The 25,538-nt window shown below is 56.1% G+C and overlaps 1 protein-coding gene across 1 annotated transcript; it reads left to right on the top strand.

The window, feature by feature from the left end:
* The first annotated feature begins 3,641 nt into the window (after window positions 1–3,641).
* On the top strand, window positions 3,642–25,515 carry ELAC2 (elaC ribonuclease Z 2). The gene is made up of 24 exons (XM_062175513.1): window positions 3,642–3,924; window positions 4,450–4,500; window positions 4,680–4,750; window positions 5,331–5,395; window positions 6,853–6,910; window positions 7,816–7,884; window positions 9,099–9,224; window positions 10,802–10,860; window positions 12,613–12,671; window positions 12,761–12,833; window positions 13,777–13,889; window positions 15,516–15,611; window positions 16,823–16,961; window positions 17,041–17,126; window positions 18,915–19,033; window positions 20,119–20,215; window positions 21,576–21,714; window positions 22,177–22,215; window positions 22,328–22,437; window positions 22,799–22,898; window positions 22,982–23,102; window positions 23,243–23,321; window positions 23,731–23,875; window positions 24,477–25,515. The coding sequence occupies exons 1-24, from the start codon at window positions 3,698–3,700 to the stop codon at window positions 24,708–24,710; spliced, it is 2,475 nt and encodes an 824-aa protein (XP_062031497.1). The 5' UTR covers window positions 3,642–3,697; the 3' UTR covers window positions 24,711–25,515.
* The last annotated feature ends 23 nt before the right edge of the window (window positions 25,516–25,538 follow it).

Here is a 25,538-nt window from a genome sequence, read left to right as displayed (position 1 = left end):
GCCTCAGTGAAAAGATGTAAATACTATTTCCAATGTGTGACACGGCTGGCATGTTGGCTAAGTCTACAGACTGTAAAGGTGGCTGTGTAGATGGCAGCTAACTATAAAGCTCATTGAACTTGGCTTCCTTGGAATGGAAATAGCAATTAAATCCCAGTAATGCTGTTAGGAGCATTTAATGCTGTAATACATGTGACAAGATCAGTAGGTAAGGTGTGTAACCAGTACACCTGCCCATGCCTGCACAACAGGAGAGGGGCAAACGTGCCTATTCTAGAATCGGGCTGCTAGACTCACCGAGCAGCTCCTGCTTGTGAGGCTGCCAAGTCCTTAGTAACCAAACACAGTTTGAGAGCCTGCTCAAGGGCGGTGTAATTTGTCTTTGTGATTGTTTCAGAATAACTTTTCCTTTATTTTTAAAACTATTTGAGGCCAGTGCCGCTGCTCACTTGGCTAATCCTCCGCCTGCGGCGCCGGCACCCCGGGTTCTAGTCCGGGGCACCAGGTTCTGTCCTGGCTGCTCTTCTTCCAATCCAGCTCTCTGCTGTGGCCTGGGAAGGCAGTGGAGGATGGCCCAGGTCCTTGGGCCCTGCATCCGCATGGGAGACCAGGAGAAGCACCTGGCTCCTGGCTTTGGATCAGTGCAGCGTGCCATTTGGGGGGTGAACCAATGGAAGGAAGACCTTTCTCTCTGTCTCTCTCTGTCTAACTCTGCCTGTCAAAAAAATATATATATATATTTATTTGAAAGGCAGAGTGAGGGAGAGAAGGAGAGAGCCTTCCATCTGCAGCTTCCCCAAATGCCTACAGCCAGCCAGGACTGGGCCAGGCCTAAGCCAGGAGCCAGGAAGTCCATCTGTGTCTCTCAGGTAGGTGGCAGTAACCCAAGTACTCGGGCCAAGAGCCACTACCTCCCGGGTGCATTAGCAGGGGCCGCACTGGGAGCACACAGGACTGGACAACAGGCACTCTGACATTGGATGCGGGCGTCCCAAGCAGTGCCTGAACCAGCTGCACCATACCCTGCGATTAAAGCACCTCCTTCAGACCCGTGATGGCCAGCATATTTGGAGCAGTCTGGCTCCTGGGGGTCTGCATCTAGAACTCAGCAGAAATTAGGCCCAACACAGAAGAAAGCATCATGGGGCCAATTCTCGTGACCCTGACCTGTGTGTGCTCTGGGGCCACACCTCCAGGGTTTTTTGAGGCTGAGTCTTTGCTGGTGTTGTTCATATCTGTATACCAGGGCTCTTAGCACAGGCAGGTGTCACTCAAGGATAGGGGGTATGTGCTGGAAATGTGGTGCTGGGCGATATTGTCTCTGTGTGAGTATCACAGTTTGCTGGATGGTCATAGTCTCACTAAGCAATGTAATTTATTTTTTAAAGATTTATTTTATTTATTTGAAAGAGTTACAGAGAGAGGTAGAGAGAGAGAGGTCTTCCATCTGCTGGTTCACTCCCCAGATGGCTGCTATAGCCAGAGCTGTGCCAATCTGAAGCCAGGAGCCAGGGGCTTCTTCCGGGTCTCCCATGTGGGTGCAGGGGCCCAAGGACTTGGGCCATCTTCTACTGCTTTCCCAGGCCACAGCAGAGAGCTGAATCAGAAGAGGAGCAGCCAGGACTAGTACCAGCGCCCATATGGGATGCCAGCACTTCAGGGCAGCGCTTTAACCTGCTGCGCCACAGCGCCAGCGCCAGCAATATAACCTTATAGGCCCACCATTGTACCTCACATCAGTCTTGTTGACTGCAGTGTGATACCAGACTGTATGTGGAACCTCAGAGAAGCTTGGTACATATGTGTTGGTTGAATGAATGATTGTACGTGTGGGAAAGGCAATGGGTGCCTCGGAGAGAGCCCCAAGTAGGTGTCTCTCAGCAGGATCACCAGAGCCTGGGAGCCAGGACCCACCTCGGCTTGGTGGGTGCACAGATCCGATTTATGAACACACCCGAGATGGCCGAGGGCGAGGCAGCCGCACTTCCAAGGGTCTCAGTATGCCAGAAAGCGCATTGGGACCTGTGCTTGTATGAAAACCGGCTTATTCCACAGGGGGAGCTCTGGACCCCTCGGTTTCAAGGCCCCTAGTCCTCCCATCGGGAGGAAGGCTCTTCCCCCTCCCTGGGAACCTAGCTGGGTGCCGGGACTTGCTTTGACCTGCTCCAAAGCCAGAGCACGGCCTGACCTGCTCCAGCCAGAGCACGGCCTGCCTGGACGGACAATGTGCAAGGTCGCCGAGCTCACCGTATTCCCTCCCTCCTTCCTCCATTGAATTAAAAGGCAGGATGGGAGAGGGAGGGAGAGCGCAGAATTTGCTCTCCACTGGTCCACTCCGCAGACGCCAGGGCTGGGCCAGGCCAAAGCCAGCAGGCAGGATCTCCGTCAGCGTTTCCCACCAGGGGCCCGATCCTCGAGCCGTTTCCCAGGGGAGTTATCGGGGAGCCAGGTGGGCAGTGGGACAGCTGGGTCTCCCCCAGGCCCTGCTCCCTGCATTTCCGGGGACACCCCGGAGCCGCCTGTGTGGGTCGTCCGCCCTTCTTTTCAAAGGGCTGCGATGGGTCAGCTAGCCCTGGGATGCCACCTGGCTGCAGCCACAGCACTTTGCTAACTGTAACATCTGCTCTTTAATTTGCTCCCATTTACCGAACGCCGCTGCTCAGTGCCACTCGAAGCACTGTGGACGTGCGGCGATTGCACTCTGAAAAACCCTACCGAGGTAGCCCGTTACTATTCCCTCTGTACAGATGACAAAACTGACCCAGAGGGGCCAAAGTCACTCGTTTAAGAAACGATTTAAGCCGGCGCCGCGGCTCAATAGGCTAATCCTCTGCCTTGCGGCGCCGGCACACCGGGTTCTAGTCCCAGTCGGGGCGCCGGATTCTATCCTGGTTGCCCCTCTTCCAGTCCAGCTCTCTGCTATGGCCCGGGAGTGCAGTGGAGGATGGCCCAAGTGCTTGGGCCCTGCACCCCATGGGAGACCAGGAGAAGCACCTGGCTCCTGGCTTCAGATCAGCGCGGTGCGCTGGCCACGGCGGCCATTGGAGGGTGAACCTACGGCAAAAAGGAAGACCTTTCTCTCTGTCTCTCTCTCTCACTATCCACTCTGCCTGTCAAAAAAAAAAAAAAAAAAAAGAGAGAAAAGAAAGAAACGATTTAAGATTCTTGCTTTTCTTTCCAACAGGCACCAAGAACCATCATTCCAAATAGGCGTTCAAAAATAAAATCCGAAAACTCGACGTAATTTTCGTCCTCCCACTGAATCCTCAGCAACCATCACGAGAATAAATCAAAGCTCTGAGGGGTTAATTTGCCTAGGAGCACCGCTCGTAATTCGAGGAGACGGGATTCTCGCCGGCAAAACCACAACAATCGACTTTTCCCAACCCTATTGCTTTTTGCTGACCTGAGCCGCCGGAAGTCCCGCCCGAGGCAGAGAAACAGTTTCCGGAAGGAACCGGAAGGGAACAAGGGATAGTGGCACTCTAGCATGCCTCCACTCTATGGTCGCCGTCAGTTGACAAGTCCCGAGAGCCACGACTCCTTTCTATTGGGTGCGCTACAACGTGTAGGCGGGCAGTTCAGCTCGAGGTCCTCTGATTGGCTGGGCGGGCCACGCGGAGCGTAGAGGCGGTACTTGAGGCACGCGGACGGAGGTGACCGGCGGCTTTCTGAGCCCAGGTGGAGACACAGGCGCATGTGGGCGCTTCGGTCCCTGTGGCGGTCGGTAGCCGGGCGCACCATGTCGCAGGGACCGGCGCGCCGCCAGCGGCCGCCCAAGGACCCGCTGCGGCACCTGCGCGCGCGGGAGAAGCGCGGTCCGTCGTGGGGGCCCGGGAGCCCGAACACCGTGTACCTGCAGGTGGTGGCAGCCGGCGGCCGGGACGCGGGCGCTGCCCTCTACGTCTTCTCCGAGTACAACCGGTCGGTGCGCCCCTCCGGGCGGCGGTCGCGTTCCGTTCCGTTCCCTCCCGCGTGGACCCTCAGGGCTGTGCAGCCCCGGGGCCTCCATGTCCCCTGCCGCCCACTGGGGGATTTCACGGTTGGCCCCGGCTCCGGGCCGCGGGTGGGGGCCACGGTGTCTGGGGGAGCGGGAACGGGCTTCACAGGCTAACGCGGCCTCTCCTGCAGCGCTCAGCACGCTCCGGGCCGCACCCTGCTTACTTGGCGTGCGTCGTAGCAGGCTGGGCCCGGGAAGAAGCACCTGCCCCGTCCCGCTCCCCGCCAACCTGCTCAGGTCCCCACTGCTTCCTGCCCCCTAAGGAAAGCTTCAGGCCCACCGTGCTAACAGCAAGAACGCACCCTCGGAGTGCAACATCGAGGACTATGTGTTTTGTGTGTGTGTGTGTTTTTCCCCCCAAGTCTGCGACAAAGCGCTTTAACCCATGCAAGAGAGTTTTTATTTAAGAAACAGACTTGCGAGTGTCTTCTGGAATGTTCCACCCATAGGTATCTCTTCAACTGCGGAGAAGGCGTGCAGCGACTCATGCAGGAACACAAGTGAGTTGGGCAGGTGCTTTGCGGGTGGAGATGATGACGGGGCGTGGATGCTGGGGTGAGAGGAGGAGGAAGGTGGGTGGAGATGATGACGGGGCGTGGATGCTGGGGTGAAAGGAGGAGGAAGGAGAGGGTCGGCGGTCCGGCCGTCCTATCCCGCACCCTTGTTTTCTGCTTCCCAGGCTGAAGGTGGCCCGCCTGGACAACATATTCCTGACGCGGATGCACTGGGCCAACGTGGGGGGCTTGTGCGGTGAGTGTCCTCCTCCGTGGTCGCCCGTCTTCTGAGCTGAGGGTAGCTGTGGCAGCCCAGTCCGCCGCAGTGGAGTCTAGAGAGAGCTGTGAGGTGGAGGAGCGGACTTCAGCGTGGTGCCGTCTGCAGGTGATGGCACCTGGTGGCCTGCGTGGCCATGAACCCGCGAGTGTCGTGGTGGTGACTGTGGTAAACCGTGGCACGGACACCCACCGGTCCACACTGTGCTGCAGCCAAACTCTCTGTAAGCGTGGTGCTGTGTAAGGAAGGAGCCCCCGTCTCAGAGCTGAGACCGGGGAGATGCCCGTTAGGGGCCCAGGGTGCGGGAGGTGAGGGCCCCTCCATCGGCACAGCACTGGCAGTGAGCACCTGTTTACGAAAAGCAGGCAGGCACCCCTCCCTGGTGTCAGCTCTGCACGGGGGGTGGGGGGTGGGGGGTGGGGGGTGGTTGGTGTTCCTTCTACCCCAGCTAGCAGTGCCTTTGTGCGAGTGTTTAGAAGTGGGAGTGACACATGAGTAGAGCTGGGTGAAGTTGGGTGTGCCAGCCAATAAGAGATCGGATTTTCTTCGCCCTTTTCAGGAATGATCCTTACTTTAAAGGAAACTGGGCTTCCAAAGTGTGTGCTTTCTGGACCTCCTCAGCTGGTGAGTGTGTCCCGACTCCTCCTTCAAAGGCAACCTCTTTTTTTATTTTTAATAGGATTTACTTGGAACGTAGAGAGAAAGAAGGGGAGAGACAGAGCAAGGGAGCGTGCTTCCATTCAGTGGTTCACTCTCCAGATGGCTGCAACAGCCCGATCTGGGCCATGCTGAAGCCAGGAGCCACATCCTCATCTCCCACACGTGTGGTAGAGATCCCAGTACCTGGGCCATTGTCTGCTGCCTTCCCAGATGTAGTAGCAGGGAGCAGATGGGACTTGAACCAGTGCTCCCATAGGGGACGTCAGTGTCACAGGCGGCCCCTTAACCTGCTGCACCAGAGCGCTGGCCGACATTTAATGTTGGCAACAAGAATTTTTATAAGAGTAAAGGTCACCTCTCAGATTCAATTAGACCTTAGTTGAAAACGTTGACTGTGTGGCCTTGAGTGGGTTACTTTACCTCTCTGAGCCTGTTTCTTCATCTATGAAATGGCTATAGCATTTCATAAAATTGCTAGAGATGAGGTAACAAATAGGAAATGTAAGATGATTTTAACGTCTGACACCAAGTAGATAATAAACGTTAGCTTTGGTTTCTCTTCACTTACGACGCTTCAGACATCTTCATACTTTCTAAACCAACTTACTACGCCATGGAGAAGTGGTGCTCACGCTATTACAAGCATTCATTTCCTAGTTCTTTAGAAGGAAGGTGACCAATCCAAAAAAAAAAAAAAAAATCCCGTTAATTCTGCCTCCAGAATAGCATCTGAGATCGCCCATGTGTCTCCGTCTCATTGAGACCCTCATCCTCTTGGTCCACAGTGGCCTGCAAGTCCAGTCCTGCCTCCCCATTGGCCACACAGCAGCCAGAGAGCCCACTTTAAGATGCAAATGCAGCCTGGGATTTCCCAACCTAAACCCTTCCGAGGGCTGTCCGTGGCCTTGCAGGTGCAGGCACCTTGTTATGGCCCGCACGAACTGGGGAGCGTGCCCATGCGTGCGTCTCCACAGTCGCCCACCTGCTGCTGCCTGGGCTGACCCTGACCTCCGCCCCACCAGAAACCCTGGCCACTCAGAGTGTTCATCCACACACGCGTTTCCCCTGCCGCCTCTCCTCCCTGCCTGCGTCCTGACCAAACTTCCAGGCCCGGCTCCTAGGTCAGTTCCCAGCCGCCTGAATTTTTTTTTCTTGTGGAGGACTTGTCATAATTGCCCCTGAGCTGCTGTTTGGGGCCTTATCTTTGTGTCATCTGCTGGCTTCGTGAGAGCAAGGGCTCTGTCTCCTTGTCACTGCTGAGTCCCTGGCATTGCAGCACAGTGGCTACTCAGTAGTTATTTGTACATGAGCGACGTCCAGAATACTTACTAAAGGTAGTGTTGGTGCCCTGTGGATGCTTGAATGCCTTGCTGTGTTCTCTGTTCAGCCATGACCACTCCCTTCTTTTTCTTCTTTTTTAGGAGAAATTCCTAGAAGCAATGAAAATCTTCTCTGGCCCACTGAAAGGAATCGACCTGGGTATGTCTTTGGCTGTGGTTCATTATCTGCTGTGTTCTGAACTTTCAAATTAGAATCCATTAACACTTGACCTAAAGCAGACAGCTCTGTGACTCGAGATGGATTTTTTAAATCTTCCCTTATCGCACTGTGTGTGCCCTCTCCTTTTGCTGCACGAGTACGGGCAAGGTGGGCAGAAGTGACTCTGTAGAGCAGTCTCTGCTCAGGCAGCGGGGCTCTCCCTGCCTCGCGGGGAGGCTCTCGGAACCTGGAAGGCCTTGCAGGAGGAGGAGGGAGTGTGAGTGTCAGTAGGCGGTAAAGCCCGCCTTTCCCGGTGAGCCGGGGCTCCTGTGATGGCTGTGAGTGTCAGTAGGCGGTAAAGCCCGCCTTTCCCGGTGAGCCGGGGCTCCTGTGCTGGCTGTGAGTGTCAGTAGGCGGTAAAGCCCGCCTTTCCCGGGTGAGCCAGGGCTCCTGTGATGGCGGGAGGCCTAACCCCAGATGCCGCAGGGCCCTGGTCCTGGGCCAGTTGTGCCTTGGCTAGTTAATGCTGCTCTTCCCTAGGAACGCCGATGTTTCATTTCAGACGTTTCCTGGCTCTTAGAGTTGAGTGATAGATTTCTCCGGGCTCACGGTCTTGTTTGTTAACCTTGTCTTCTAGACTTTATATATCAGTCTCTTTGTACATTTTTAAATAGATATTCACCAATGATGATGTCATGTGCATTTACTGTAACAAATATAAGTAGTTGATGAGAAATCAATTTCGTTTTTCCTAAATGTTAATCTACTCAAATTTTGGTTTTTGTGGCAGATGCCCACCAAAACCTGAGCAATTCAGTTGTTTGTGGTTGGTGATCTTGGAAGTTAATTCGCACGCCCGTCTTTACTAAAGTCATCACTCTTCCTACTGTGTGGTTTTCACATAGCTGTGCGGCCCCACTCTGCGCCAGAATACACGGATGAGACCATGACCGTCCATCAGGTCCCCATATATGGTGAGTGTGAAAGCCAGGTTTCCTGGGGGGAGGCGGGTAGAGATCCAGCCTAAGGAAAATGTGGGTGGAATCGGAACCTTTGAACACCTGCTTTGGGTCAAGGGTGCTCAGGAAATGCAGCTGAGAAATTAGGATATGGTGTCCGCCCTTAAGGGGCTAATGGTGTTCAGGACAGACAGGTTGAACTCGTGTGTGGTTGAGGCACTTAGCTTCCGACTGCTACATAGTCAGGCGTGGTCGGAACATAAACTGCACTCAGATGAACTTCTAAAGAGACCCTGATGCCAGCAGCCTGAAAAGGGTATCACCTGGGGGTCAGGAGCGCGCGCTGGCTCCGCAGGTGCCGGCTGGGTGATGTGGTTTTGACTTGGGAGCAGAGACAACCTCCCTTTCAGCCTGGCAAAGTGTGTTCTGTATCCAGTCTGTCTTGTAAAGAGAACGAAGCAGTAAGGAAGTTGCTTGACCATGCTCACCAGCCTGGTGCCTGCCCACGTGCGAGCAGGATCCAGGGGAGAGAGACAGGGCCAGAGAAGTGCAGACAGGAGAGGAGGGGATGAGGCTGCTCCTGACCATGGGTGTGGCTCGGGCCCAGCTGCCTTGTTGGCAGGCCAGGGAGAGGCCAGCTCTCAGTGGAACTGTTGGCCTAGCTGGCTCCTGGGCAGATTTTTCCCTTCGTCACCACGCCCATCCTGGGTTCAGTCCCTGTGTTTGTTCCTGGCCCCCTGCCCTTCCTTTCATAGCACCTAACGGTTTTGTAGGTGTCTGTGTGGTCCGTGCTTGTTCAGCTTTGCTGGTCATTGTTTTCCCAGCACCCAGGAGCCCAAATGAACGAAGCTGCCTGGAAGAGAGAGCTGCTGGGCCTACTGAAAGCAGGGGCTGTTATTAGGTTGTGTTTTTTTTTTTTTTTCCTTGACTTAACTGCAAAACCATGTTCCTTCCCATGCAACTGGTACCCTCTCAAAGTCCGTATATCAGCAGTGATAGTAATGAGACAGCCTACGTGTTTTTCAGTCAACAAACACTGTTGGATTCCTGTTGCACGTGGGGCTCTGAGTTCAGCCCGAGCCCACGGTGGGCTGGTAACTAGCTACTTAGCACTGTTGTAAAAGGCGTGCTGGTTTAATTTGGCCCTCTGGCCTGCCCCGTGTGGGCCCACCTGGGTGTGGGCTGTGCGCGCTCCTTGTGTGATGAGTAACTCAATGGTTTCTTACCAGGTGAACGCAAGTCTGGGGAGCGCCAGTCACCGCCGAGTCCAGAAAGGCCCCTGAGCAGGCTCAGTCCACAGCGGTCCTCAGACTCTGGCCCCACTGGAAACGAGCAGCGGCTCCCGGATGGCAATGGTATCACCCCGAGGGTCTGGGAGGGGATTTGCCTTAAGTCTTTGCTTTAGAGAAACTCTTAGTTTAGAAGCAGTCACCGTGGGTGCTTAGTGGGTTCCAGTGTGGTGCTGCGGCTGTGCGCAGGCGCCCTTCTGGACCCCGGGATCCACATCCCAGGCCTCCGCCACCCGTGGAGCAGGGCCCTGTGGTATCCGTGCTGGACATACGCAGACTGTTTTCCTAGTCCCTGAACAATGTATAGAGGCTGCTGACACAGCATTTACTTCGTATTAGGAGTTAGGGGTCATCCAGAGATGGTTGAGTACAGAAGAGGGAGGGGGTAGGTTATGCACAGTGACTGAATAAGGGGATTGAGTGTCCTGCAGGGGCTCCCACTGCCGTCCCAGGGACCCCAAGACTCAGTCAAGCCCATCAGCATAACCGTCACATTGTCTTCTGACGTTAACAATCCCTTAGCGGGAATGCATAATTCACGCTTACTAATTGTGTCACCATGCAGTGCGATCAATGAGAAAAACATGTTCCTCCAGTTTAAGTGAAACTTGACCTTTTGATCGACCTTTCCCTTCCCCCTCCCCTGCACCCTGGCCTGTAGGAGCCACCTTTGTGTTCTGCTGCTGTGGGCCCGGTTGTTTCAGACGCCGGCATATGAGTGAAGTCACACAGCATTGATCTTCCTGTGCCCACCCCTTCCCGTTTCACTTGGCATAATGTCTTCCAGTTCCAGCCACGGAATCTCATAAGACAGTTCTTTGATGTTCTGGATTAGAAGCACCCCTAAAAGGAAGCTGTGTGTGTGTGTGAAACAGGTGACGCCGTGGCTGTGTTGTCACAGTGCTGGCGGCTCTGAATGCGAAAGGGCCAGTCTGCAGTGTTGGGTAGGCCTCACCATGGTGTCGAGGTTACCTGGTGCTGTGACTCTCACACAGGCCTTCCACATCTTCAGTAATGAGCATCAGTGCAAATTAGCTTTTCATGGACACAAAACCCGATTGCTGAGCTGAGAACGCAGCCCCGTCAGGGAGTGGATCTGTGGTTTCTTCCAGAAGGGTAGCCCACGATGAGATGTTTCCAGTGGCACTGGACTACTTGAGTGTCCTGCTGTCTAGTGGGCAAAGCTGGAGTCTGCTCTTCCAGTCCCGAGGTCTGGTCTGCCTGTTGATGGAGGACAGTCAGACCTGGAGCACTGTCGTGTGGATGGCACAGAGCACAGACTGACCCCCACATTCTCCACAGGCCCGGTAGATGTTGTCTTGTTTGCATGTCCTCTTAATTATAAAGCACACTACAGCTTCCCCCCCCGACTAATTCACTCATAAGTAAAATGGGCCCTATAAAATTCTTTTTACTTGCTGTTCTAAGGTTGTTCTTGCATTTTTCATCTACTCAAATCGCAGCATAACCAGGATTTTAAAAAAGACCTGCTGGGGACTATTGGTCTTCAGCTTCCGATAGGGATGGCGCTGCCCCTGTAATTGCCATGTGAGGTACATGAGGTGCCAGCTAATAGCACTTTGGGACACTGAGCCCACCTTACACGGAACTTGTTCTGACCAGGTGTGTTTGTGTCCCCTCAGGAGTTAGCCGGAAAGCAGCTGCCAGGGACCCTTCCTTGGTCGTAGCCTTCATCTGTCAGGTGAGCGGGTCTTTCCAGTGGGTGGGCTGTGAGTGAACCTGTGTGTCACCAGTCACCAGCGTGCTGGTGTGGTCAGGGATCCTCGGTTAGCATTTTTCCAGTAGTTCAAAGGTAGCAGTTCCAAAAGAGCTATACCTGTTTCTCAAATCACCACCCAGGCGTTTGTATCCTTTGACATTCTCTTCGGTGCTGTCAAACTCTGTGGTCCCTCGGGATTCAGGCACAGTTCAGGACAGCTGTGTTTATCTCCCTCCATTTCATTCTACTGTAGTAGTTAAGGTGTGACCATCGAGTTGATTTTCATATTCACTGGCATTCACGAAAGCCTAGCTCAGAGAATCTGAAACTGGTCGAATTCCACTAATAACATTTACTCCAGTAAGTTATATTTAGCACAGAACCTTGCATTAGAAGTTGATGATATAGCTCTTAATGGATGCTTTTGTTTGGTCTGTGGTAAGGCTTCTGTTTTCTTTTGCAGGCTTAGATTTTTGTTAAAGTAAGGTAGCTTTTTAAAACGTATTGGGAATCTTGCATTGGATCTCACAGCTACAGGTGAAAACAAGTATGAACAGGCTGGTGGTAATGTTAGTTGCAGGATCCTTGCCGGTATTCCGTCAGGTTACGTGGATAGCGGTTGTGATGTTGTAGAAGTGAAGTACTGCTGTCAGGCTTGGTGCTTTGGGGTTTCCTGTGGCAGTGTTGATCTGTTAGATCCTGCTGCCTTCCTCGGTAGAGGGCGCTGAGCACGATGAGGTGTGTCGCACGGAGCAGGCTTCTGGCCCTCTGCGGCCCCTCCTGGGTCAGCCTGGAGCCCTTGCCCTTCTCGTTAAGCCTGGTCAGGTTCTGGGAGGCTGGAGAAAGCAGGCTGAGAAGCTCACCTGAGAGAAGAGCGTGGGCCTTGGGCGGCCTGGACTTCTGGGGCCTTGTTGGCTTCTGCTCTGGCTCTCATCTTTCTTCCAGATTCACCGTGTTGCTCAGATGGAGCAAATCTCCACACTGAATTCAGTCCATCTAGAGTTTACCCTGCCTTTGGTGTGCAAAATCCTTTTATCTTTTTCAAATAAATAATCTTAAAAAAAAAAAGAGAGATTTTTCCATCCGTTAATTGACTCCACAAATGTCTGCAATGGCCAGGGCTGGGCCAGGCTGAATCCAGGGGCTTCATCTGGGTCTCCCACATGGGTGCAGGGGCACAACCACGTGGGCCATCTTCCACTGCTTTCCCAGGCACATTAACAGGGAGCTGGATGGGAAGTGGAGCAGCCGGAGTTTGAACTGGCCCCCACTTGGGAGGCGAGCCCTGCAGACGATGGTGTATCAGGTTTGATGCCCAGCCCCAGCTCCTGACTTCCGCTTCCTGTTACGCACATGCTGGGGGGCCGTGGTGATGGCCCAAGGAATTGGGTTCCTGCCACCCATGCGGGAGACCTGGGTGGAGTTTCCAGTTGTGGCTTCCCCCGGCCTGGTCCTGCCAGTGCAGCATCTAGGGAGTGAACCAGGGGATGGAGTGAGCGCCCAGTCTGTCTGCCTCTCCGATGAACAGCTGCACAGTAACTTTGAAACGTTTCAAAGGAACGCTTCTTCACAGAAACCTAGGAGTACACCTTCTGAAGGCAGCCTAAATAGCATTTTACTGAATTCTAAGAAAGTAGTGTTAAGTTTTTAAATCCCAGAGAAATTTACCTCTAAAAAGCTGCTTACAATCGCGCTGCTTCCTGTGCTGCTGAACCTCTGTCTTCTCTGTTGCAGCTCCACGTGAAGAAGGGGAACTTCCTGGTGCTCAAAGCAAAGGAGCTGGGCCTCCCAGTGTGAGTGCCGGGGACGGTGCGCTTGAGGGCCTGACGGTGCCGCCCAGTCCCTAGAGTGCATCTCACGGGGGCTTGCCTCTTCCTTTCAGTGGGACAGCTGCCATCGCACCCATCATTGCTGCTGTCAAGAATGGGGAAAGCATCACCTTCGAAGGAAGAGAGGTGGGACACTTGGTTTTTGTGATGGCTCAGCAGTTACAGAGGGCTGGGAATAGGAGATGGTGCCAGTGTTGGCTTCAGGCCCTGGACTCTGCTTTGGAAGGGGGTGGAACAGCTTGGCATTCCCTCGCTGGGCTGAGTGATACGATGGCATCTGTTCCAGCCCCGTGCTGCATGTCGGCACCACCATGTGCGCCGTCTTAGACTGTGTGGTGGGGTCTGCCTCTCCTCCTCCTGGAAGCCGCGATGCTGCCCTGGACTCCAGCTCAGGGCAGTGTCCATCCGCAAACCTCAGATGAATGGGCCCAAAAGAGGGCCACCACGTTCTTCATAGAGATGTTTCTCTGGCGTCCAAAGATGCAGGGACCAGTGGCCACAGACAGGAAAGACCGCCAGCCCCATTTCCTGACTACTGTGGGTTCATGAAGTCGCCACAAGCTGTGTGGCAAGACACGGGTGTCGGTGGTGGTCCTTGGTCGCTCTGTGCCTGGTGTTCCCCTCTCGGGATTGCCGGTGAGGAGAGTGCAGTGCCAGCACTTGCCTTGCAGCCTCTTCAGTTTGGGTGCTGGGCTACGATCTGTCCTGGGAGGGTGTGGTGGCCTTTTATTTTAAGATGTATTTATTTGAAAGCCAGAGTGACAGAGAGAAGGGAAATCTCCAATCTGCTGGTTCACTCCCCAAATGGCAGAACAGCTGGGGCTGGGCCAGGCCAAAACCCCAGGAGTCAGGAACTCCCTCCAGGTTTCCCATGTGGGTGGCTTGGGCTCAAGTATTTGGGCCAGCTTCTGCTTTTCCAGGCAGGTTAGCAGGGAGCTGGATTGGAAGTCCCAGCACAGCAGCTGGGACTTGGACTGGCCCTCTGATCTGGGATGCCAGTGTCGCCAGCAGTGGCTTAACCCACAGCGCCACAGCACCGGCCCCTAAGCTGGCCTGTCTGGTTTTGCAGATCTTGCCTGAAGAGCTCTGCACCCCTCCGGACCCTGGCCTGGCCTTTGTCGTGGTGGAGTGTCCAGACGAAGGGTTCATCCAGCCCATCTGTGAGAACGCCGCCTTGCAGAGGTAACAAGGGGTTCCGGCGGGGGCCGCGGGCCAGGACGCTACTCGGGAAGCCTAGCCCAGTGCGGCCACAGGCATCTCGGGTTGGAGCCGTGTCTCTGGGAGAGCCCGCTCTCTGGGGTTGAGATGGAGAAGCCAGGATACCATCCTTGGGATCTGTCCTGCTGGCGGAATTTGCATCCCTGGTCATGGTTAACATACACCGTCTTTGCTTACACAGCAGATTGGTTTGGGCTGCTGGCCCCTTTGAAGTTAGGGAGTCCTTCCCAAGTCCGCTCTGTTCTGTGCACCCATTCGATGCTCTGCAGACACAGGCTTTGTGTTTCATCAAGTCTGGGGCGGCACACCTCACGTCACTGGGAGGACGTGTGAGGTCGCGTGTGACCGATGTGTATTCTGGTTTTAAGTTTCGGTTGCATTGGCGGGCTACACTGCGGTGTTTGTTTTTTTTTTTGTTTGTGTTTTTTTTTTTTTGACAGAGTGGACAGTAGAGGGAGACAGAAAGGTCTTCCTTTTTGCCGTTGGTTCACCCTCCAATGGCCGCCGCGGTAGGCGCGCTGCGGCCGGCGCACCGCGCTGTTCCGATGGCAGGAGCCAGGTGCTTCTCCTGGTCTCCCATGGGGTGCAGGGCCCAAGCACTTGGGCCATCCTCCACTGCACTCCCTGGCCACAGTAGAGAGCTGGCCTGGAAGAGGGGCAACCAGGACAGGATCGGTGCCCCGACCGGGACTAGAACCCGGTGTGCCGGTGCCGCAAGGCGGAGGATTAGCCTACTGAGCCGTGGCGCCGGCTACACTGCGGTTTTTATCACCTGGTTTAGCAGCCTGCCTTTGGTTAGCAGCTCACGGGGAGTGTTCAGTCCCTTAAGAGTGCAATCTTCAAAACGAAAACCCTTTAAAGGCTTTCTCGGCTGTGTGACTCGTTACACAGAGGAGCTTGTTGACAAATGTATCTTGTTTCTTAAGTGGAAGGAAAGATAGCAATATGTTAGTAAGTGATTTATGTGTTTGAAAGGCAAAGAGAGTGATGTCCCAGCCACTTGTTCGTTCCCCAAATGCCTGCTGTGCTCGGGAGCTGGGAACTCAACCTGGGTCTCCCATGTGGGCGGCGGGGACCTGACCATTTACACCAGTACTGCTGCCTCTCCAAGGTGTGCATTAGCAGGAAGCTGGATCAGAAGCAGAGCCGGGACTTGAACCCAGGCACTCTGATGTGGGACAAGAACATCCCAAGTGACATCTTCATCAGCGTCCACCCCAGATTGTCATTTCTGATACGGGTGTCTCGCAAGGTGGCACTGGCAGTGGAAAGATTCATTGGAGGCAGTGATTGCGAGGGATCCGGGAGACGAGCCAGAGTAGGGAGGGAGAGGAAGGTGCTGAGGAAGGCGCAGCCAGGCCCACCTGCAGACCCAGGGCGGCGCTCGCTTCACAGAGGGATCCTGTGCCAGGGGCACAGCCCAGCACCAGGGCCTGCTGCACTTGGACGCACTGCCGAGAGCAGGAGAGCAGCCATGGTGTGGGGGTGATGGTCTCACTGCGGTCCCTGTGTGGGGCTGGGCCTCCGTCCCTGGCATGTCCTGGGTTTGTGTCACTTTGTAAAGCAAAGCCACCCCTTTGCCTCCCCCAGGTACCAAGGAAAGGCTGATGCACCCGTGGCCCTGGTGGTCCACATAGCCCCGGAATCTGTGCTTATGGACAGCAGGTACCAGCAGTGGATGGAGAGGTAAGGAGCTCAGCCCAGCGGCTTGTGGGGGCTGTCCTGGGCAGTGATGTGTCCCCCTTTCCCGCCCTCTTTATCTTTCCCTTACTGCTACACCTTCCCACCCTCCCCGACCTCTGGCAGTGCCTGAGCGTCTGTGCCACACTTGAGAGGCCACACTCCACTGCCAGGGAGTCTGGGGCGTGCACAGAGCCCGCCGCACATGCACACCCTGCATGGTCTGGGGCTCACGGAGTGAGATACTAGCTTCTGACTGTTGGGCAGTGTGGCTAGTACCTGGGTTTTATTCCACCATCTCCACCTGCTCCTCTCAGTAGCCCTGTGGGGTACCTGTTCTGCCCCAGCTTGTGACTAGATGGGGAGGCTTCATGGGCTGTGCCAGCGTCCCAGGGATGAGCCGAATTGAACTTGGTTATGTGAGGACCTCAGGATGCTCTTCTTGGTCCCCATCCGCAGTTCCCTGTTCTTCAGCTGTCTTTGTTGTCTTAGGGTTTGAGCTGTAACATGTGAGGGGACATCACATGTTACATGTGTATCATGGAAAACCATGGATTTAAAAAAATTTTGCACTAAAACTTTAAGATTTGTTTATTTGAAAGAGTTGGAGAGACAGAGATTGTCCACCCACTGGTTCGCTCCCCAGGTGTCTGCAAAAGCCAGGGCTGGGTCAGGCTGAAGCCAGGAGCCGAAAACTCCATCTGGGTGTCTCATGGGGGTGGCAGGAGCCCAAGCACTTGGGCTGCCATCTGCCACTCTCACAGGTGCATGAGCTGGGAGCTGGATTGGAACTGCAGCAGCTGGGACTTGGAACTGGCACTTATATGGGATCCTGGCATTGCAGGTGGCAGCTTTACCCACTGCATTGCAACGCTGGCGCCTAAATTTTATCTTTTAATTCTGTTTCCCACAAACTTTGAAATCCCCATGTATAGTGTTTTCCTCTTAAGCCTTTTCTTCCGTCCCATACTTATTTTGTTGCCAGATTCCTAACTTTAGGGCCAGAGCAGCTTGACTTTGCTTGTCTATTCCAGCACACAGCCCAGGTTGGGAGGGAGCTCAGCAGTTGGGGACAGGAGGGGCAGGATTGTGCTTGGCCAGGCAGCTCGCGCTCTGCACTCTCGCATCTATGGTGTGGTTACAGTCTCTGGTGCTGCCCTCCAGGGCATGGCTCCCCTACGGAGGCTGCAGCCGTCTGTCCGTCTGTTTTGCCATAGGTTTGGGCCCGACGCCCAGCACCTGATCCTGAATGAGAACTGCACGTCGCTTCACAACCTGCGCAGCCACAAGATTCAGACCCAGCTCAGCCTCATCCACCCGGGCATCTTCCCGCCCCTGGCCAGTCTGCCCTGTCAGGTGGGTCCCAGCACAGGCCCCGCTCGGCCTGACTCACGGCCTGTGCCTCCTCTCCACGCCGTGCCTCTGTCTTCCTCAGGAGGAAGGGCCTGCCCTCAGGGTGCCCGCAGTCCGTGGCGAGTGCCTCCTCAAGTACCAGCTCCGCCCCAGGAGGGAGTGGCAGAGGTCAGTGCGGTTCTGGGTCGGTGGGGGTCATCTGCGTCAGGGTTGGCTTCTCTGAGTGGCGTGATGGTAAACTTGAAGGCTTGGGGGCCGTGTGGTCTCGCAGGCAGGCAGCATGGGGGCGAGCAGGGCTGAGGCCGAGCAGGCTCCCTTGGTTCCGTAGCTGGCAGCTGCTGTCTGGGTGGAGGCGGCAGGACTAGGCCAGGATCCTCCTTTCCTAATGCTTCCCCGTGGTGACGACAGTGACGGCGACTGTTTTACAGGGCACACGGTTAGAAACCCACGGTGGACACAGTCACCTGGAGAGAATGGTTTTTAGCATTTTATGTTGGTTGATTTGTGCCTGTGGGGACGTCCTAAAAGGAAGACGGTGTATGTGAGTGGCTGGCAGCGCGAGCTCGCCCTGCGCTGTGAAATGGTCTTCAGCAGTGAGGTTTCTGTCTGTCCTCCTTTGGGACGATTCCAGTCTTTTACTGTTTTAATCGGACAGTAAATGTCTCCTATAAACCCTCGACTGGAGTTCTGCTCCCTTAAGGTGTTCCTAAGTGCAGGGTTCCTAGATCAGGCTCAGATTCTGTCTGCAAAGCCTCGACCAGGGTTGCCCATCCAGAAAGAGCAAGAGCCTATGGTGCCACGTCTGTATTTTTATTTTTATTTATTTTTTAGAGACTATTTATTTGGAGGTCAGAATTACACAGAGGAGAGGCAGAAAGAGAGGTCTTCCATCTGCTGGTTCACTCCCCAGTTGGCTGCAATGGTCGGAGTTGCACCGATCTGAAGCCAGGAGCCTCTTCTGGGTCTCCCACACAGGTGCAGGGGCCCAAGGACTTGAGCCATCCTCCACTGCTTTCCCAGGCAAATAGAGAGCTGGATCAGAAGTGGGGAAGCCAGGACTCAAACCGGTACCCATATGGGATGCTGGCACTACAGGCTGTGGCTTTACCCTCTATGCCACAAGGCCGGCCCCAGTGTCTATATTTTTAAGGGCTGACTCTTGGATTTACTGGAAGTATCCTGCCCACTCCATTACATCCATGTCTGGGTAGAACATGGAGAGGTCTAGGATGCCATGTGCTATGTGGTTGAATAGTTAGCGCTCCAGCCACATCCCATTGTCAGCGCCTACATAGGCTGTTCCATAAACCAGTGAAGAGCAGACCTAGCTGACGTTCACCTTCGCCTGTGCTGGTGACAAATGCGACTCTTGGGGCAGCATCAGACTTCCTGAATTAGGATCTTGAGGTTAGGCTGGGGACCACCCGCCAGGGGTTCCGTTGCCCAGCCAGGGTGCCAGGCCACCAGGCCGCCAGCAGTCGCCTTTGCTGCTCAGGGTCGGCAGCACCAGCATTGTCTGGGGATGGCCAGATGTGCAGCTCTCTGGTGCTACCCCATAAGGCTCCTGGGTGATTAGCTGTGTGCACAACAGTTTGAAGAACTGTGGCTCTGGGGCCCTGCCACTCAGCTGGGGCTGCTGCCGGGTCTGGGGAGAATCTGGGGCGCTGCACAGGAGTGTTGGAAGTTACCTTCCCCGAGCATGAGTTGTGCCAGGTGTCAGGCTCTGCAGCTGAGAGAGGTGCTGAGGTGCCCGCACTGTTGAGAACGGTCCCCTCTTAGCTGAGAAATGTTCAGAAGGCAGCAGACAGAGCTGGCCCAGGCACAGCCACTTGGCCATCAACCTTGAATCCAAAGACTGTTCTGTAGCTCATCCCGTGCATTTATTCTGGGTATCTGAACTGGTACCTGCTGAGACCATGCCTACTTTAGTCACCTGATGTGCTCCTTTCCCTGTAGGGACGCCATCATTGCTTGCAATCCTGATGAATTCATAGCTGAGGCCCTGGAGCTCCCCAATTTCCAGGAGAGAGTGCAGGAATACAGAAAGAGTGTGCAGGACAGCCCGGCTCCAGCAGGTGAGTGGCTGCCTTCCTGGGCTCTGCTTGCTTGCACCTGTTGCCATGGCATTGTGTCGAGTATTGATGGTGCAGATTCTCCCGCGATGTACATACGTCATCCAGGGCTTCTCTCCTCTGGCTCAGCGTTGGAATTGTAGCCTTCAGGGAGAACCTCAGAGCACTCCAGTGTTGGGTGCTGCGGCGCCCAGCGTGCTCTGCCTGCATGCAGAATAAAATGGTTTGGGAACCCTGACACTCTGGAAGGAGCTTAGAACAGGGACTTGGCTGGCTTGGGACTCAGTCCTGACTGCTAGCAGATGTCCCCGGAAGTCTGGGCACGACCCTTGGCTCGTTGGTTTTCCACTGCCACATCAGGAGAGGAGTCTGGGAACTTGGTGACCTCTGTTGTTTTTTTGTTTTGTTAAGATTTATTTATTTGAAAGGCAGAGTTAGAGAGCTTCCATCTGCTATTTCACTCCCTAAATGGCTGCACCAGCTGCAGCTGGGTCAGGCTGAAACCAGGAGCTTCTTCGGGCTCTCATGTGGGCGGCAGGGGCCCAGGGACTTGGGCTGTCCTCCACTGCCTTCCCAGGTGTATTAGGGAGCTGGGTAGGAAGTGGAGCAGTCAGGACGCCCATGTGGGATGCCGGTGTCGCAGGCGGCAGCTTTACCTATTGTCAACACCAGCCCCAACCTCTGCTCCTGTCAGTTTTCTCAGCTTGTTTTCAGCTTGTGAAAGGAATGGAAGGAGAACCCTGGGAGAGAAGGACTTGAGGTCTTAGTCTTTCACCAGCCTTGCGTCTCCATGGAGTTTGCATCCAGCAAGCCGCAGAGGACCTAAGTCGTCCCTCCTGGAGCAGCCCTCCCGGGGTATTGTGTCCCAGGAGTTACTTGCTCTGTTTCTGAGGAGTGTGTTAGCAGCCCACCTAGATCTCAGAGGCTCGCAGATAGAGCAGCCCATTGGAGGGAAGGACTGTAGAATCGATCTCTTGGCCCCTGGACAGCCTGCAGGAGGGCGCCTGCCGGGTCCCCTCGCGCCCCTCCTGGGGGAGCCTGCCAGCACAGTGACTACGGACTCCTTTGCGACTTGTGTCTTCCCACAGAGCAAAGCAGCCAGTACCCAGAAATCGTCTTCCTCGGCACGGGGTCTGCTATCCCCATGAAGATCCGCAACGTCAGCTCCACACTCGTCAACATCAGGTACCGCCTCGGGGAGCACGCTTGTGCCCAGACCCCCAGGCTGACTTGGAACGGTGGAGAGCCCTGGGCCCCTGCCGTCTTGGCTGGGGCCTCCTGTTGCACCCCGCGGCCTCAGCAGCTGACTTACTGCTGGGCATCTCCAAAATTGTCCCGTTAGGTCCTTCGATGGAAACAGGTGGTGGTATTCAGTGCTGCGCGCTCTCTGAGAAATGATCTCCCTGACTGGTAACCCGTGAAGTAGCCAGTGCCTTCACTGTTTATGGACTGGGGACATAGGATCGGGTTACTTGCAGTAGTTCCCGCAGCTGGGAAGCAGCAGGCCTGACACTGGCACTGGTGTCTTAACGGCTGCGTGTGCTGTCCCTCGCTTGTTGTTGCTGGTGGCCAAATGCTTTTGGGTTTCATACATCCCTGTTTGGGTCCAGCCCCTTTACTGGACTCCCTTTGATGCCCGGGGTCATTTTGGATGGATCACTGACAGGAGTGTGACATGTACGTGGTACGGGAGTGAGAGCGTGGGGTACCTGGTGGCTTTTGGAATTTTGCATTGTCATCTTTGAACTGCCAAACCCCGCATTAAGTGGGCGCAGCAGTGATGAGGTGCACTTTGACATCAGAAATCCACACACACAGGCACATCTCTCACAACCAAGTGTGAGTGGCCTAAGGCGGCCCAGGGCCAAGTACTCGGGTGAGGAAGGGCTCCCCTGGGTTCTCATCCCGCACCTGTTGGGGTTGCTGCGCACCCTTCCCACTCTGGTCTGCCCAAGCAGGTGGCATCCGGGTACTGACTCCTGTGCAGGTGGTGCCACCCTCCTGTCCTCGGGCTCCTCCCAGAGGAGGACGCAGGCAGAGAAGGGCCGGCACCCTCCACCTCCGAGCAGAGCGGGTGGAACAGCCCTGCTGAGACTGTCAGAGCCCGGGACCCTATGTCACACAGCTCCCTGGAGGGAGCCTGGGCAGCCCGCCCTCCACTGGAACCCCAGAGACCTGGCTGGGGCCAGCACAGATGCCGGGAGAGACAGCTACAACCAGAAAGTCCCACGTGCAGGATGCCTGTCCTTGGCGTCGTTAGCAGAGGGGGTTGCCACTGTCCGTGGCTCCCACTGGGCGTGAACTTTGAATGCCCAGCACGCGTGTAGCGCTGTAGACCTTGTGGGGTTTCAGGGTTCCGCAGCTCACTGCATAAAGCGGATGATGCACCTGCTGTTCTTTATGAAGAAGCTGCTCACAGGAAAGGAATGGGGGTGGGGGTGTGCTGTGGGAGACACAGAAGTTTGTCCACAGCCACTGCCTGCTGTCAAGCAAGCATCATCCTGGGAACTGTGGCAAGAGGTGAAGCTCTCGCTTTCGTCCACAGCTCCGACACATCTCTGCTGCTGGACTGTGGCGAAGGCACGTTTGGGCAGCTGTGCCGCCATTATGGAGATGATGTGGACAGGGTCCTGGGCACCATAGCCGCTGTGTTTGTGTCCCACCTGCATGCAGACCACCATACAGTGAGTGTCGGGTGGACCCCGGGGCTGTGGCCCCCTGTGGTCTGGGCTATACGCTGTTTTCCTTCCTTCCTGCTCCCACACTTGCCCAGGGCTTTGGTTTCTCATCTCCTGCTAGGAAGAGGTGAGCCCTGCTCAGTGTCTTGTCTGCCTGCTTTGTTCTCATGCAGCCATACTGGTTTGCCTTCACGAGCTTTTATCAGATCTTGCCTTCGCAAGGCCTGCTCAGGAAGCTCTGGCCAGAAACGGGAGGCGTGGCTGTCAGGCCCTTGTTCTGGTCTCCCTGGGGTGCCTGGGTCCCAGGCTGCTGCCCTCTGGCACACGTCCCGCCTTCTGCCCGTGACACCTGAGGGTCACAGGTCAGCACGCACCAGCCCCTGCTATGGCAGTGTTAGAGGGTGGAGGCGACCCAGGGGAGAGGTATTGAGTTTGGCCCTGGCTGATCTCTGCTCCGTTCCTTCGCAGGGCTTGCTGAACATCCTGCTGCAGAGAGAGCGAGCCTTGGTAAGCGCAGCCCTTGGGTCCCATCTCGACTCGCGCTGCTTTCCAGCCTGCCACTGCACACCGATCCTGGCCCATCCGCCGCTGACTCGGCGCGCGGATTTCTCTGTCACAGGCGTCTCTGGGAAAGCCGCTGCAGCCCTTGCTGGTGGTCGCCCCCACCCAGCTCAAGGCCTGGCTGCAGCAGTACCACAACCAGTGCCAGGAGGTACTGCACCACGTGAGGTGAGTGTCAGGATGGCCTCGCTGTCGTCCCTGTGGGCAGGAGCAGGGGAGGGAGGCTCTGCTCCACGGGCAGATGTGTGGACAGACAGAGGTCTTCCATCTGCTGGTTCACTCCCCAAGTGGCTGCAACGGCTGGGGCTGGGCCAGCAAAGCCAGGAGATTGTTCTGGGTCTCCCACGTGGGTGCAGGGACCCAAGCACTTGGGTCATTCTCTGCTGCTTTTCCTGGCCATTGGTAGGGAGCTGGGTCAGAAGTGGAGCAGCCAGCCCTCCATGGGATGCCGGCGCTGCAAGGTGGTGGCTTAACCTGGTTTACCACAGCGCTGGCCCATGGTGCGTTTTCATGTTTTGTCTTCTCACAGCATGATTCCTGCCAAGTGCCTTCAGAAAGGGGCCGAGGTCTCGAATCCCATGGTTGAAGGACAGATCAGTTCGCTGTTGGAAATGTGCGACTTGGAAGAGGTAAGGGGACCAGCCGCAGGCCCTGAGGAGGGTGAGGTGGGGGCCTAGCCCGGCCCCGTGGCCCTGCAGCCCCTCCCCTTCAGTTTCAGACCTGCCTGGTCCGGCACTGCAAGCACGCCTACGGCTGTGCCCTGGTGCACACTTCCGGCTGGAAAGTGGTCTATTCGGGCGACACCATGCCCTGTGAGGCGCTGGTCCAGATGGGTGAGTAGAGCGACACATGAGCGGCCCCGCGCTTGCTGTGGGGACCGTGCAGCTGCGTGCAGGGTAGCATCAGTGCCCGTGAGGCACCGGGCCAGGGCTCAGCTGTGCAAGCCAAAGCCGCCCGCCTGTGCTACCTGCAGGGCAGGATGCTACCCTCCTGATCCATGAGGCCACTCTGGAGGACGGGCTGGAGGAGGAGGCGGTGGAAAAGACACACAGGTAGCAAAGCCTGCTGGCCCTTGCCACCCTTCCCCTGGGGCGCCCTGAGCAATCTGGGGAAAGGCACTCCCTGAACCCGCGGCAGTTCTCCCGTGGGCCTTGGCTTCCCAGGGTTCTCCAAGAGGGTTCTAGATGAGCTGTGTGTCTGGGAACCAGCAGGGGAAGGCAGGGCCTCCCAGTAACCAGGCATTTCTCAGTAACAAGGCTTCCCAGTAAACAGGCCCTCTGACGGGAGGCATGGCAGCCAGCATGGGCTGGGCTGGGCTCGGCTCGAGGCACAAGGGAAGGGTGCTGGCTCAGGAGGTGCCAGCTGAGGGAGGGATGCACCTGCCTGCCCTGGGTCCCGAGCCGTGAGCGGGCCAGAGCCTGCCCTGTGGTTCAGCTGCCTCACAGAGTGCCTGGCCCACAGCACCACCTCGCAGGCTATTGGCGTGGGGATGCGCATGAAGGCCCAGTTCATCATGCTGAACCACTTCAGTCAGCGCTACGCCAAGATCCCCCTCTTCAGCCCAGACTTCAACGAGAAAGTCGGGATTGCCTTCGACCACATGAAGGTCTGTGTTGTATGGGCTGTGTGGGGCGGGAACCAGGCCGGGGCTGGCCCCTTCCTTCCTGCCCAGGATGCTGGGGAGGCTGCCTCCTGGCTCCGTCTCCATCACCGACCTGGTCATGGCCTTGGGTTTGATGCGGGGTCCTGTCTATGGCAGAGACCTTCTCTGTGTCATCCCTTGGTCCAGTAGAACATTCTCGGAGGTTCTCTCGGGCCTGAACCGTTCCATCATGACCTGGGAGATGGCCATTCAGGTCTCAGAGTGAGGAGGCCAGCCTTGCCCCCTGGGCCCTGCAGGTGAAGGGGTGGGGCTGGGAAGCAGGTGCCACTGTGACGTGGAAACCCAGGGCAGCAGCCCTCACCTGTGCCAGCCCAGGGGTTTGGTAACAGTCTGTGCTGCCTTCCCGTCCCCTTGTTTTCTGCAGTCCTCTGTTTTGCTGACTTCAGCTAGGGATGGGGTGACCATCCCCTTCCTTCGATGGCCCCCCATGGCATTTTTTGTTTTCTTTCAAGCTGTGCTGTGGGCTTGAGGGAGAGTGCAGGTCGGTGCCTGGCGTGCTGTGTGAGCACATTCTCACTGTGCCTCCCTGCCCCACCCCGTCCAGGTCTGTTTCGGAGACTTTGCCACAGTGCCCAAGCTGATTCCCCCGCTGAAGGCCCTGTTCGCCGGGGACATCGAGGAGATGCAGGAGCGCAGGGAGAAGCGGGAGCTGCGGCTGGTGCGGGCGGCGCTGCTCTCCCAGGAGCGGGCGGGCAGCCCCCAGGACGGGGAGCCCCAGCAGAAACGGGCCCACACCGGGGAGCCACGCAGCCCCCAGAGCAAGAAGGTCAGGGCCTAGAGGAGGTCCAGGTACAGCCTGTGCCCTGAAGGCTGGACGTCGTCCCCTCACCCCGCCGTGGTGGGAAGAGAACTCGGCCCAGGGGGTGTGGAGCCGTGTGCTGCCCGCCGAGTCTGCCGGATGCTTCCTGTGAAGAGAGCCTGGCCCAGCTGCAGGGCGGGAGTCTGCTCGATGGAGGGAAGCAAGTGCTACTGTGATTCCAATGCAAGTCACGCGGAAACCCAGGGTGGCACCCCTCGCCTGTGCCAGCCCAGTGCTTCCCTGAGCCCACCAGAGAGACCAACAAGTGACAGGGAGCGGGCGCAATAAAGATGGAGTTTGGAACCTGAATCCTTTCGCTTCATTCTGGTGCGCCCCAGGGACCCACTGTGCCTGGGAGGTCCACTCTGATGGCGGCGAGGACCCGTGAAGCCTGGCCAGGGGCACCCTCCCAATCAGTGCCCTCCGATGGGCTCAGCCTGGCACGGCGCAAGGCATGCGTCTTCCCCATGCTGTGGGTGAGCGTGCAGGTGCTCACCTTGCTCGCTGTAGCCTATGAGAATACTTGAAAGTATAGAGAAACATCACAGCGGCTGGCCCCTCTGCACCCCACATTAAGACAGTTGATTTACTATTTATTTATGCAGTCTCCTCACCCAGGAGAACACGGAAAGAGCCTTGGAGACGAGAGAGGTACAAGCCGAGGACTTGGCCTGGCAGGGTGCCTTCAGGCCTCCGCGGACACAGCCCGAGACGGTAACTGTCCCCGCGGGTTCCTCATCCATACAAGAACATGTGCGAGCTCAGGGATAATAAATCTATTTTAATAACGTTACTTTTGACAGCGGT

This window comes from Lepus europaeus, chromosome 18, assembly GCF_033115175.1.
Source record: "Lepus europaeus isolate LE1 chromosome 18, mLepTim1.pri, whole genome shotgun sequence".
In the NCBI taxonomy this organism is placed as follows: Eukaryota; Metazoa; Chordata; class Mammalia; order Lagomorpha; family Leporidae; genus Lepus; species Lepus europaeus.
Note: the sequence above shows the minus strand (reverse complement) of the source record. Positions and strands in the feature narration are given on the sequence as shown.